Source organism: Callionymus lyra, chromosome 4 (genome assembly GCF_982586985.1).
Source record: "Callionymus lyra chromosome 4, fCalLyr1.hap1.1, whole genome shotgun sequence".
Classification (NCBI taxonomy): domain Eukaryota; kingdom Metazoa; phylum Chordata; class Actinopteri; order Syngnathiformes; family Callionymidae; genus Callionymus; species Callionymus lyra.
This window is the reverse complement of record NC_141821.1, coordinates 29672544-29686932: the sequence shown is the minus strand read 5'-3', so window position 1 is coordinate 29686932 and position 14389 is coordinate 29672544. Positions and strand designations below refer to the sequence as shown.

Sequence of the window (14389 nt, the reverse complement as noted above, 5' to 3'; positions counted from 1 at the left end):
ATGGTGACAGTTACATCCAGATTGCCACAGTTATTGATGCCCAGCCAGTTAATTTCACTCCTACATCAAGTCCCATAATGCAACAGCTGAAGCTCCCGAAAAATAACTTAATGAGAGATTTTAACGATGTTTGCTTTACCATTTAAAAATAGTTAATCATATGTCAGTGAGTTAGGCAGCATTTGTGTGGGCTGTCTTGACATGACACACTCTACAATAACTGTGGCCTTTTACTGTCATATGTGTTTGATTCCTGAGGCTAAGCTTAGAGCTTGTGAGCTATAATGTATTTAATTGTGGATAAACAGTGTCAGGATTAGATTGTCTTGCTCACATCCGGATTATTTCGGCAGACGTTTATAATTTGTTGTTTGTGTTTTACTGGCCGACCCACTGAGACCCTGTCCTGTCTTTGTGTTTCATTCCAGACACTGCTGTAGCTGACGATAAACCTGAAGTTAATGGGAACCAGCAAGACAACAGCGCTGTACAAGGTACCTGGACGAACACGCGCGCACACACACACACACACACACACACGTCAGAAACAATAAAAGACACATATAAAACACACAAATGCACACGTACATGTGTGTTTAGCAGTCATGCTGATACACACATACATCCGCCTAAGAGGTACATTTATGAATGCGCACAAGAGTACACACGTGTTTGGCATATGTGTGTGTGTGTGTGTGTGTGTGAGTGTGTGTTGGGCCCCTGCTAGATTAGTGCAGACATTTAGCAGACACAGAGACACCAAGGCCTCCCTTTGATGTGTACCTTATCAGACACACGTGTGTAAGAGTGTGTGAATTTTTATTTCAGCTAGCATGTATGCGTGTCAACATGGCTGGATTTACGAGTGTGTCCATACTGTGTGTTGCTTACAGTAAAACAGGAACCCGGAGCACTTTTTAGTACGAACAAAGATTGTTGAACAATATTATAGAATATTTCCACATGGACTGGAAGTTCTTAAGGAATCTAACCATCAGACGTGAAATATAACTGGTGTTAAAAGAGTCACAAATTGATAATGGTTCGGCCATTCAGATGCTGAGCAAATGCTTAATGATTCTACAGTTATAAGTGTTACTTGATGTCAAATCTGAAAGAAATTTGATTTATAAGGAGCAACATAGCTCAGGTCAATATCTGGTCAGGCTCATGAATCGTTGTGAGCAAACTTTCAAATGTGGGGAGATTAAGTCCAACAACAATGTGACGCATAAATCATCAGCATACGTCAAAACATGTAACATCATAAACATGGAATTAAATGAATTTTTTACTAAAAATTGGACCAAAAGGAGTATATACCGGGATAAACAATATGGATCCAAGGATAGAACCTTGTGGCACCCCCCAAAGAGGCACTGTGGATGATGTTGAGAATTTTCAAAGATTTTGTTTTCCTTCTTTTATTGTAAGGAGTGACCTTAAATATTTGTCATAATCAACCTCATATACTAGAACATTAGTAGTGCAGAGGCTGTGCTGTGTGTTCATATAAATATAATCCGGAAAAAAAACAAATGGTGGCTCCACATGCAGCACAGGAAGATAACTTTAGGAATTTAGTCTTTAGATATTTGTGTCTCTTTATATTTGGTGAAGTCAAGTAGGTGCAAACATTGTTATTCATATAGGAGGGAAATATGTATCCTGTAGCTTTTATTGACTGTAGAGGAGAGAAAGAGCTGAGCTAGAAGGCAATGCTTTTGAATCAAGCTCATCCTTCATCAGTCGTTCATCATGAAGTTCTTTCAAGAAATCCCTCATGTTTGTATCCATGTTTGGGTAAATCCCAGTGTTGGTGAGCAGGATGGAGTCATTGAAATTTTGAGGAGGAGGAAAAAACATGTTTACAAGGAACAGGACAGAAGTTATTAGCACCAAGCTGTGCAGGCTCTGTTGGCTGTGAGACCAAGAAAAAATATTAGCAGTTCTACCTGTGTTACATTTAAAAAAAACAAAAACATGCTTCTTCTTCCAGTTATGTGATGATAAATTAATTAATAATTCATTTCTTACTAAACATATCTGAGGATTGATACTGATCTTTATACTACGCCACATAAGTGGAGCACCAGTGTGTGTGTACGCATGCGTGTTAGTATGCGTGTGTTGTCCTGCTCTCACCAGCTGTGCTTAGTCCTCCCTGACATTGAGAACCTGCACTTGAAACCGTATAAATGAATATCCACACACACACACACACACACACACACACACACTTCAGGTGTTTGCATGTGTTCTCCATACCTGTAGTGATTCCATAGTGTGTGTATGTGTGCGTTTGATCCACACACTGGTGAGACAGGCAACTCTAATTAGCTCCCGCTCCTCTTAAGACCCCTTTTAGATCCCTTCTCTTCTGCAAGCCAAGCACTCCGACACACACAGACACGCACACAATCACACACAATCAAACACACACCTGATTTCATTAATGTTGATTGGCCCAGTAGGACCCCTTTGCTACCTTGCTAATACACACACACACACACACACACACACACACACACACACACACACACACACACACACACACCCCCACACACACACACACACACACACACACTCGCGTGCACCGACACACAAACTGACACGCTCATCTCTCCAGCCATAAAAGCATTTTGCACCTACAGTCGTTTTTGCAAACACACACACACACACACACACTCACACACTCACACACACACACCTCCTGCTTCGCTCACCTTCCACACTCTTAATTAACGAGTGAACAGAAAAGTGCTGAATACAAAATAAGATGTTGCATTAGGATCGCGAGGAGAGGCGGAGGAAGAGGACAGAGAAGGTTCGGAGAGGAAAGAAGAGTGAGAAGTTTTCTACCCAAATTGTTCAAAGGGAGGTTTAATAAGCCCGTAAAAAAAACCAACGAGGTCGAGGGAAGTAAAGAGAGGATGAATAGAGAATTAAGGATGAAGAGGTGGATACGAAAGAAGGGACTATTTGCAAATGAGGAGAAACTCAAGAAAACATTAGCGGAACTGCTCCATAAATATGCCGACAAATGAGGGAATAGCAGTGGATTCAAGCAGCGGAACAGTAAGGAGGGCAGAAGAAGAAGGGATGGGAGGAGGATGAGCAACTGAGGACAGGTGGAGTTGAAAAATGTGACCCTGTTCCAAGACCTGGTGACATTTTCTCCACCCTGGTGATAGACTCTTAACAAGGCAGGTCAACATCATTTTTAACCGAGGCAGGCAGACACACACACACAACTACACACACACACAAACACAGGTGTATATCAGAGAGACGAATAGAAGTATGGGTAAGAGCGGAAATGTTGCTAAATATTGAACCAGAGGCAGGAAAACAAGGATGAATAAACGCCGCTGCATGATTGAAAACTGCTTCACGGTACAAAAATAGCCGACATGTCGACAGCTGCTCCGTCCAATCACAGAAGCTCTAACTCACAGCAGGTTAACAATAAAAACAAAAAGTGGTCATTGACTTGTCTTCCACCACCAGCAGGAATCCACGTCTCCTCCACTTTAGGTTATTCTCTGGGTTTGTACTTTTGCAAATGTCATGAGGATAAGAACGTCTTCTGGTCCAAAAATGTTTTTTAAGTCACTACACTTATGAGGACGACAAGCAATTACACAACCACGAGTCATACTAACCCTGCTAATGCTTATGTATCCAAACGTAAGAACTTTAAACAAGCCTTTACTAGAACAGCATTAAAGAAGATTCAACGCATTTGTTTCTGGCTCCCTCCACTGTTAGAACAGTGTAATTGCATTGTTGTGAAAACAGAAGTGTCTCTAGCCCTGTTGCAATCATTCACATTTGTTTACAACAGGAGATAAATGCTCTTATTCTGCTCGTCTTTGCCATTATCATTCAAGAAAACATGTTTTAAGAATTACATATATTAATGTATTGTACATGTTTACAGTTCGATGCTTGAACAAGTTAAATAAGCAGTAGAACAACTTCAAATTGAGACAACCAAACTAAAATTCAATCTACCTCAAAATAAAACAACGATAAACTTCATCTAAAGAACACAGATGGTAACACAGTGGTCTTTACTTTGAGTATAAATGTGTGATTCAATTAAAATTTGGATTCATTTTTTTTTGTTTTGATTTTGAAATTAGCTGAAAACAATGATTTAACCTATAATCCATGGAGCCAGTTTTGTATAAATGGTTACATATTATAAACTCAATTGTGGGGAATTCAAATGATGGGACATTTGGGACTAAACTCCAACTTCCCAATGATTCATTATCGATTAATACATTTTAAAACGGTATTGATAACTGCAGGACTGAAAGGTAACAATGTGATTATTTATCTACTTTAGCACTTTAGCATTAATAGAAGCAAGAATTAGTGTGAAAGAGAGGGAGGAAGAGTGAAGAAAACAAAGGGCGGTGAAGAGAAGAGTGCAGGCAGGGTGAAGACAGTAGTGAACTCTTCATGTAGTTCAGAGACAGTAGCTGTGACACAGAGTTAGAAGAGTCAGAGTTGAAGAGAAGAGAAATGAGTACATCAGAAAAACAGCTCAAGTTTGAAGACAAAGTCATGAAGAACATAGTTATGGTTCTGAAAGAAAAGACTCCACGAATGATGAAGAGGAATGAGCCAAGTGAACAAGACGGGTGTGACGAGGGAGGATCATCAAGATAATAAAAGGCAACCTCTGATGGGAATCGTTGGAAGAAGAAAACAGAATTCAGCATAATAGAAATATGACATAGAGAATATGACTCTGGTGCTGTTTCTTTAATGAAGTATTTTCAGCTGAGCTTAAAGAAACTTTGAAACAACAGGAGTGATCAGGAGATCAAAGCACTTATGCGTTTGAGTCTCGGGCTAAACCTGCTGCCAACTGGAGGTGGAAGAAGAGAGGACGGAGGGAAGAACGGGTCAGGAGGATAAAAATAATACAAGTGTAACAAATAGAGGACAGGAGGTGCAGAGGGGAGGGGTGCAGGTGGAACAGAGGGAAGAGGGGGCGGGAAGGGGGGCTTTAGTGGATCACCGGCTGATAAAAATAGGGAAGAACAGCGGATGAGAGGAGTTTAAAAACACAACGAGGAAATGAGCGACCATCACCCGATGCAAGTTCGTCCAGGCCACTCCACGAGTGCGACGACACATGGAGGAGAGAGTGCGAGACGATGAGTGAGATAGAGGGCAGGAGGACGGGCAGGGGGCGGAGGGCAGCTTTATGGCTGCTGTTATGCAGAAATGTAAACACTTTGCAACGCTTGCAGAAAACAATGACACCACAGGGAAAGGAAAAGTGTGTGTTTGTTTGTATTACCGCGTGTGTGACTGCGTGTGTGTGTGTGTGTAGGTGTGTAGGTGGTTGCAGCAACAGCACTACAGGGAGCGGAAGGAGAACGGCGGAGGTGAAATGAGAGAGAGAAGGAGAGCAGACTGAAGCAAAATTGGAGATATGAGATTCTTATCATAAACAGAAGCTGCTGTAAGAGGGAGGCGTCATTGACACGAACATACATGAAGTGAAGAGACTGTTCACATGATCACTTTTAATGTTGGAGTTGTCCGTCACCACAGAAGTTTCATTCGTTTTCTTGCAGCTAACTTCTGATTTCAGAACTGTTATTATTCATTTATAATCCATCAGTTCAATTGGCCGAAGAGTCTGGAATGTGCTGATAAACATGTGGGGAAAGAAACTAAGATGTTACTGTCTCTTTGGTGAATTTATTATAGACGAGGCTTAACAATAAGAAAATAGCATCAAAGTTTTTGTCCAAAATGGATGAAATGTTTTAGATTTCATCCTCATCTCAACACACTTTAACATAAAAATAAACTGAAATAAATGATTTAATCATTTGTCTTTTGTACTGTAAACTAGTGACGCGTTAAAGAGGCCTCATTAAAGCACTGCGTTGTGTAGTGATGGTCTGATGAAGCTTCATGAAGCAGTATCATGTTGTTTAATGGGCAGTAGGTGGCGCCATCACTTTAAGAATAATGTGATGTTACATTAGCACAGTTGTTCAAAACAAATAAATAGAGCAGAGGCCGCCATCTAGTGGTTCTGAAAATAATGACACTGCTTCATGAAGCTTCATCAAACCATCAGTATTTCAATTTTGAAAGGCCACTAGATGTCACTCTCTGCATTATCATATCTGGCTCTGATCTACTAATTCAATGAAACCAGGAATCATTTTTAAACTGAGAGTGCCATCTAGTGGCCTTTCAAAATGAAGCCACGGCTTCATGATACAGGAAACCTTTTGGGCTTAACTCACCCTGTTGTCACTTCTTTTTTTTCCAGATTCCCGATCTTTCCTGAAGAACCCCATGATGTTCTAAGGCGTGATCCCCCTCCGCCTAAGAACGCCACCTTCTTTCGGCGTGGTGGCAGCTGTCCAGGGAGACACCACCCAACACGACATCAACTGCTGCCCAAGCGGGTGCGTTTCCACCCCGACGCAACATTTTTTTGAGGTTGCCAGGAAACAATGAGACTACTACTAGACGGCCGAGACTCACGGGGTTCTTTCAGAATCTTGCCCCACTCTTTCTTGCTCCCTCTTTTTTTTTTAGAGTCATTCCATCTTCACGATGCCTCCACCCATGAATATTGAATATTTTCCTTCAATTGTACAAATGTTTTTTGGATCGAGTGGACTGGATCGTCGGCCTGACGGGACTCTCTGAGTGTTGATCCACCAGGCTTGTTAATTACAATACAATTAGTAGAAATGAAGCCTCTGTTTATTGGACCTGAACTGGAGGAAGAGGGTTTCAATAAAGTCGTCAAGAAACATTTGAAGGGGAAAACAAACAAGGACAAAAAGAGGAAGACAACACTGAACTATTTATGTCTCACTTCTTACCCTTATTTTAGTTTTTCCGTAATGGGACTGAGAAGAATGCATGGGAAAAGTTTTGTGTTGTTTGACATCGACTCTTCTATCTCTGCCTTGTTTGGTTAATTCCTTTATTAAAAAAAAAAATCTTTATCTCTCTTTCTCCCCACCATCTTCCTCTCCTCTCCACTTCCTGTGAAACGTTGAATGCAGCTTTTCCATGTGTGAAGTGTTTTCTATCGCCCCGAACATGTGAAGTAGTCAAAGAATGCAAACAGAGTCTTTTGCCCTGATATATGTTTCATTTTCTTATCAGTCCGTCACCTCTTGAACCCTTTGACGGAGAGGTGGAAGTCACTTGATTGACAGTAAAACCATTCTTAGTTTTTATCTAATTAGAAAAAAAATGATCTTTTCAAATCCCATTATTCCCCAAATTACTGTTTCCATGCCAAACGTTGGCCCGCACCACTGACAAAAAAATCGACCGTATCATTACGACCAGCTCTCTAATATTGTGCAGCTTTTGAGTTAGTTTGCAATGAGTGGTCGTAATGTAATGGCTGATGGTATGACCCGGTAAATGAATAGATGATAGCACTTTAATAATCAATTGAACACACGTGTGGACGGGGCAGGTGGATGTATCAAGCGCACCTTTGACACCCTCCGGTTGATCTTCAGACCATTAGTGTGCACATTTGTTGTGTTTCAGATCCATTTATTCCACTGAGTGTTTATTGGTTTGTTTATTTGTTACTTCTCTTTTCTATTGTGTAATGACGAGGGTGGGAGGGGCGGGGGGCGGCGGGGCTCGGGTTAAAGGGGGCTACACCTTGTAGATAGAAGCCACAGTCTCTGGTTTTTGTTTTTCAATCCCAATGATCCCTCAGTCTGTCACTGTTCTCTGGATTTGAGCTGACTGCAAATATACAGTATTATAATGACGGCTGAGTTGTGGTGCTTTTCTCACCTGCACAAAAACACACACGTCACAAATGAAGTGCGTTTCATTACCAGCTTTCTTTTCTTGTTTTTTAAAATCCCAGAAATGCTTCTGAACCACATCTCACGCTACCAAATAAAAGAAAAAGCAATAATGAAAAGCAGATAATAAATGATATCTAAACTGTTAGTCAAAAGTTGAACACTGCGGCCAATACATCGATGCCGCTAATCTGAAGATTGTTAGGGGTTAACGGACTCAAGGAGGCGCTCTAGCTAGGAGCGAGACAGACAGGAAGAAGAGCTTAGATCGATAAGCAGAAACACATTGAACAAGAAAAAGACAAAAGTTTCACGTCATCACCCTCGTCATGGAAAACACACGGACGAATGTACATGATGCAGCTTTTTAGTAAAAAGTGGTCGATCTGGCTGTTGAAGAAGGAAATATGCTGCACGTAAGTTTGGCATCAATGTATGAATGGATGGAGAGACGTCAGTATGAAGAACTCCAGAAAGATAAAAACTGTCAGAGGAAATGAGGCATGAGGTACGTTCTTAAATGACCCTGTAAGCAGGTTATTCTCCTTTTTGAAAGCAGCTTTTAAAAGGCACTTATCTAAAAAATATAGTCTTTTAATTAAAAATTATAAGTGAAATATTCCCTTGTTAAACATCATGTTGTAACATGGACAGATATCAGTGGATGAATATGTCCTTTTTTTCTTTTTTAATCAAGTTGTCTGGAAGTACAGTAGTCAAGTTTGTTACAAGGGGACACAATGTCATGCACCTGATTCTAAGATGTCGATAAGATACTTGTGGCTCATGACGTCATAATGTCAATTATTAATAATGCACCAATCAATCCCTTTCAAACTCAAAATGCAGTGCATCGATGATGCTTTTCTACTTTTGTAAAGTCAATAAATGTTGACCTTGTTCAGATTTAAAACAGTTTTTTTATTTGAATGTTAAATGTTTAGGGCAAGGATTATGTTGAGCTTCTTTTAAATATCTAAAAGATCTATTAAAATGTAACACTATTCCTTCATTATAAGAGCATGAAATCGGTTTAATAAATAAAGTACACTATAGCAAGAAAGCCCCATAAAGGATAAGGAGAGTAACAACATAGGTGTTGAAGTTAAAATAAAGTAGTCTGTTAAAAATAAATGTTCAGAATAGTTCTATGACTCATGGCTGCTGTGGATTTGAAGGAGGCCAGGACTGAGCCTCATCGGTCACTCTGACCCACATCATGGTCAAGTACAGAAATGACTTCCTGTCAGAACCTGCGGACAGAAAGGTTGTGGAGACGCGATTAGATTAACGGAAGATTGTTGTTTACTGGTCAAATATTCAAACGTCTTTATACATAATAATAAAGTCTATTGATTAAACGTCGACTCGGATTCGTCATATTTATGTTGCTCGAATAAAAGCACTTTGTGTTGTCAAACAAAAACAATTGACGACAGGTTTTTAGAGGTTTGTTTCATTCACAAACAGAAGGCAGAGAGTCAACACACACAAACATGCACTCGCACACGCACACACACGTCTGTGTTCCATTTAGATTGTATATTTACTCAGTATTAGGAGGTTAATGAGGTGAAGCCGCTTCCTGTCTCTTCCTCTCTCTGGTGTTTGATTCCCTCCATCACGTCTGTCACTCTCTCCTGTCTTTTCTTCCTCTCTGTTTCACCCTCATTCGCTCTGTCACTTGTCTCTGATCTTTGCTTTCCATCTGTTTCTCTGTCTTCCATCTCTCCGTCTCTCTCTCTCCGTCTCCATCGCTCTCCGTTTACCAAATAAGCTGATGTCACTTTTTCCATTTCCCCCTAATGGAGGTAGAAACACAGAGCGATGGACAGTGAGGAGAAGAGGGCCAGATGAAGAGGGATGGAGGGAGAGAGAGAGAGAGAGAGAGAGAGAGAGAGAGAGAGAGAGAGGAAGGATCAGAAGGAAACAAATGGGGGGAAGTCAAATATGTTGACAGGAAGAGGTGAAAGGTATCCTGCGTATCTTTCATCAAATTTCACTTCAAAATAAAGTTTTCATATGAGGTTATAACACAGATATTACATTATACGAGTGAATTCTAGATTAAAAAAAATAAAAGTTTGACCCTCCACCTCTAAAAGTCCATATCATACTAACTATACTTATGAATAAATATTTGATAGAAATTAGTTAGTTTTGGAAATATGAATATTTTGATTATTAGTGACCCAATGAATTAGGGACAACATTAGGAAGTGAATAAAAGGTGGGAATGGGATTTTGATTAAATGATGGAAAGAAGAAGAAAGAAAAGGAAATACATTCCCAGACAAACCAGAAAGCAGTTAAACATACACACACACACACACACACACACACACACACACCGGCCCGCTCCATCATTAGTCTTCATTAGAGTCTTTATGAGGAAAATTATACAGGGAGTTCCCTCCCCAACTGAACCCCGGGGTCCAACCTGCCAGTGTGTGTGTGTGTGTGTGTGTGAGAGAGTGTGTTATATTGTAACTCATTTCTACATAGATTTCAATTACTGAGGATAGAAAGTGTACAAACACATTGGATGTTAGTGTAGAAGCCAGTTGCAATGTTCGAATCATTGTCAATTATTGTTATTACGACGTAACTATAAAACGGTCCTTGTCAAACACATGCCGCTCGTTTTATGGTGCATGGCCGTGTTCGGAGGGATCAGAAGTGCTCGGAGCGTCCTGGAAGGATCAGTTTAGGGGGAACTGTGAGCGAGGATGTGGATGTATAAGTACAACTAAGTGGCTCACAGTATGAAAGGAAATTAAAAGCACAGATGAGACGAAGTTCAGGTGCAAAACAAATCACCAGCGCGCAGAGAACATAGAAACTTGAAACACTCGCCTCAAGCAGGACTTACCAGCTCCTTGTTTCATCCAGGACCATCACCTTCATGCAGCGGCTCGCTGGAGCGCTAACATCTGCACTGATGTCAAGCACTGAGACAATAGTATAATTATATACGTATTTATCATGTTGTTGGCAGTTGTTCAAAAGTTTGAGCAGTATTTAAGAGAGGAATATGCAGGTCAATACATTTTCACACGTGCATAATACCATTTAAAAAGATGTATATTAAATTTAAAAAAATAAGCACCAAACAATATTAAATCAGTTTGTTTTTTTAGGGACTGTGTGGGCTCAGAGCACTAAAAAAGAAGAAGAAATATATATCTTAATGGCAACATACAGAACAATATACCACCGGTAACATCAGCCTGACATAAACTAAATTATCACACAACCAATGTGACAATGACATTTGGTCAGAACAATCACATTGATGGGTTTATTTGGAGGATTTGGATGTTTATTGTGTCATGTTTTGTTGCTCTGGATTGAGCAGGATGTCCGAGCAAACTTATCTTAAACTGATCTTGGACCTCTATTGTATCATCAGTATGTGTCTGTTTGTACAAAACTCTCTTTTCATTGAAATATTGACATTAGAAAATGTGATTAAGCCCCACCCACTGAAAAATAAAAAACACATACAAATCTTGTTTACCATAACCACGGCCACTCTGCAGAGATTGGTCAAACATCAAGGTGTGTCACTGTGCGTCATCAATCTTGAAAGTCTCTGGCTGGAGGAGGAGTGAAGAGCATTATTACATCATAATGGACTCTGCTCTTGTAACCTCTCTTTCGCCGAGATTTCAGACGGGGGAAGAACTTTATAAAGTAATAAGTTCAAAACATGGTCATGATGAGAGACTTACTGCATCTTGGAGTTGAAGAACTTCAACATTTGAAACATGTGAGTGAGTCAGGAGAGTTGGGTTTTCACATTAGTTGATCTTTGAAATAAATAAAAAAGTAAACTCCTAAACACCACAATAAGATATTACTTTTTCCTTTTTTAAGTCTTTTGGAAACATAAGAGATATAACATAAACATAAACATAAACAAAATTAATAATTACTGATGGATACAAATTAAAGCAACCTTTAATTAAAATCATTAACAGTACAATGAAGTAGTATAAAAACTTCAAATGAAGTATATATTTTGGGTTTTCTGCCCCTAGTGGTGAGATCTGTGTTCCTCTACTTGAATATGTTGAGCTCTTAAATAGGAAATAAAGCTGTTGAATTTTTCTTGCAAGTTTTCCTTTGTGCGTGTTTGTGTGTGTGCGCTGCTGAAACAATAAACACCACCTTGTTCTCTTTTCACCATCCCTCTTGTCTTGCTTAATATACATTCAAAAGAAAACACATGTACACACAGACACACACAAACACACACTTACACAACAATAAACACTTGTCATTGGTCGCCATCAGTCGTTTATTCTCGCCAGAGCGAAGGATTTGTTTTTGTTCTTCCTGTCATTCGCCCATTTGACTTGATGGATGGTGGGTGGTGACGCAAAACACCTGCCACACACACATACACAGACATGGTCGTGCACATAGAAATAGACTAAATCAATTGAAAACAAAATAAACAAAGGGGCAAAAAATAATCAACTTAATAGCATAAAAGCAAGGATTCAAATTGACGTTTTTTGCTTTAAAAAACCCAAAATAAACTGATAGATAGTCTGGTCAATGAGGGGAGAACCCTATCCCTGCATTGTTGACTTCTATAGCTGTGGTAGTGTAAACACCAGTCTATCTCAAGACATGAAAAATGGACACGAGAATGGAAGCTTTGACCCCAGGGTGGCTGGTTCTAAACCCGCTGAGAGCTGTACAATTCAAGCATTATTAAAAAAAAAAAGCAGAAGCAGTAAAGCAGACAAGCTAAAGCTATATATATATATATATATATATATATATATATATTTTTTTATAACCCTGTATTTCCACTTATTGTGTGATATTTTTTGTAAAGATAAACATATTTTCTGTGAGAAATAATAATAATAATAATAAACTCCTTCTTGAGGGGTCAATATAAGCATCATTTCCCTCCTGGATGTTGTTGGATTTTTGTTTAAACGGCCAAAATAAAAATACAAGAGAAACCATAAAAAATGTAAAAAAAAAGGGTTTTTTTTAAGAAGGAACAGATCTGGAACTATGTTTGGTCAATTATAAACAAGCTAGAGATATTCAAGTTCCTCAAACAAATGAGTACAAATAATGACAGAAAACATGATAACAGACAGGAAGGAACTATTTATGGTAGAGAATCATGGGAATAAAATAACACACGTGCACTCACACGCACACTCACACACACAGAAAGATGTTTTCTGCTTCCAAACAGACCGGAGTTTAACTTGGCATCCTGGACCAGAACTTCACCGTGCTAAGAAGAAGTGGAGATAGATCTAAAGAGGGAAACAGGGAAGTGAATGATACAAAAGAAAGTAAGGACAGAGGGGGAGGGGGGTGGAGTGTTGTTTTAGCTGGTATCATGTCCACCTCAGAGTCGGCAGCTGCCCCTTCTTTTTTTTGTTTTTGAATCCATCTGAAACAGCAGATAAAGGAAAAAGACGTTCTTCTGTAGTTCACCAATCTCTCTGAAGGAGGAGGGAGGGATACATTTCAAATGATCCACTTTGTTTAGTTTAGTTTAGTTCATGTTTCAATTCAGGATCAAGAAAAAAACAGACTTTTGACGTGCTTGCCAAGAGAAACAAAGAATACAGTCAAAGGACTTGATGGTGGAAGTTAAAATGTGGTTAATTTTAGACTAGATCTGGCTGTACATTACACACTTGGCCCGAGGTTTAGGAACAAAATAAACATGGTGCTTTTTTGGGACAAAGAAAGACTTTCCAGTGTTGCCTGATAAATCTAAAGATAGTAGCTGACTTGGCTGCTTTATAAAACCGTGTTATCTCTGGGATTCCTGATCATGCCTCAAGTCCACTTCACAATTTTGGTTCTATTAGGAACATTTTTGATGAGTCGTGTACATACACATACACTAGCGTGTGTTGTCATGGTTACTCCTGAAGCAATCATCCTCTGTCTTAACAACACAAAGGTCTACATCTCAAAACAATCACAAAGGTTGATCATGCCTTGCAGGGCCAAGATGTTTAATTGTATATGTTCAACATCCAGAGTTAAACAGGCAGATCCAACACTCGGAAAAAAATGAAATGATGAAAAATGATGGAAGTCTGAAGGAGGGATGAGGAGAGGTGTGATGTACCGTCCTCGGGTCTGCTTTACTATCATTTCACAGCCTAAATGTGCAAAGGTCAGCTGTTATTAATGGAAGGCCCTAAGGAACGTGTGAGTGTGTGTGTGTGTGTGTGTGTGTGTGAGTGTGTGAAGGTACAGATGTGTGCATGACACAGACAGACAGTGAGTGTGAAGGTTTGCATGTCACACCTTTCTGCTCTAAATGCCACGTACTTCGCCATTAGTGTCGTTTCTGCTCCGTCCCCATGGGGCCCCGAGCTCAGGGTGCATTTGAATATTTGACCTGACGCTTCATCTCATGCTTCTGATTATCATACGCGTGGTGTCGTGTTCAAAGACCTGTTTCATATGATTCTCCACGACTTACACATCCACTAGCAAACATCCATATACGATCATATATGAATCTTGTTTAATTCCAGGTGAAA

At 39.7% G+C, this 14389-nt stretch overlaps 1 protein-coding gene across 1 annotated transcript in view; it reads left to right on the top strand.

Moving 5' to 3' along the window:
- Positions 1 to 7801, top strand: part of dachb (dachshund b) — a 70134-nt gene extending 62333 nt beyond the window's left edge. The window contains exons 11-12 of the mRNA XM_087789669.1: positions 429 to 494; positions 6317 to 7801. Of these exons, the coding sequence (XP_087645795.1) occupies positions 429 to 494; positions 6317 to 6354 (104 nt within the window). The 3' untranslated portion in view covers positions 6355 to 7801. The remainder of the gene's footprint in view (positions 1 to 428; positions 495 to 6316) is intronic.
- The last annotated feature ends 6588 nt before the right edge of the window (positions 7802 to 14389 follow it).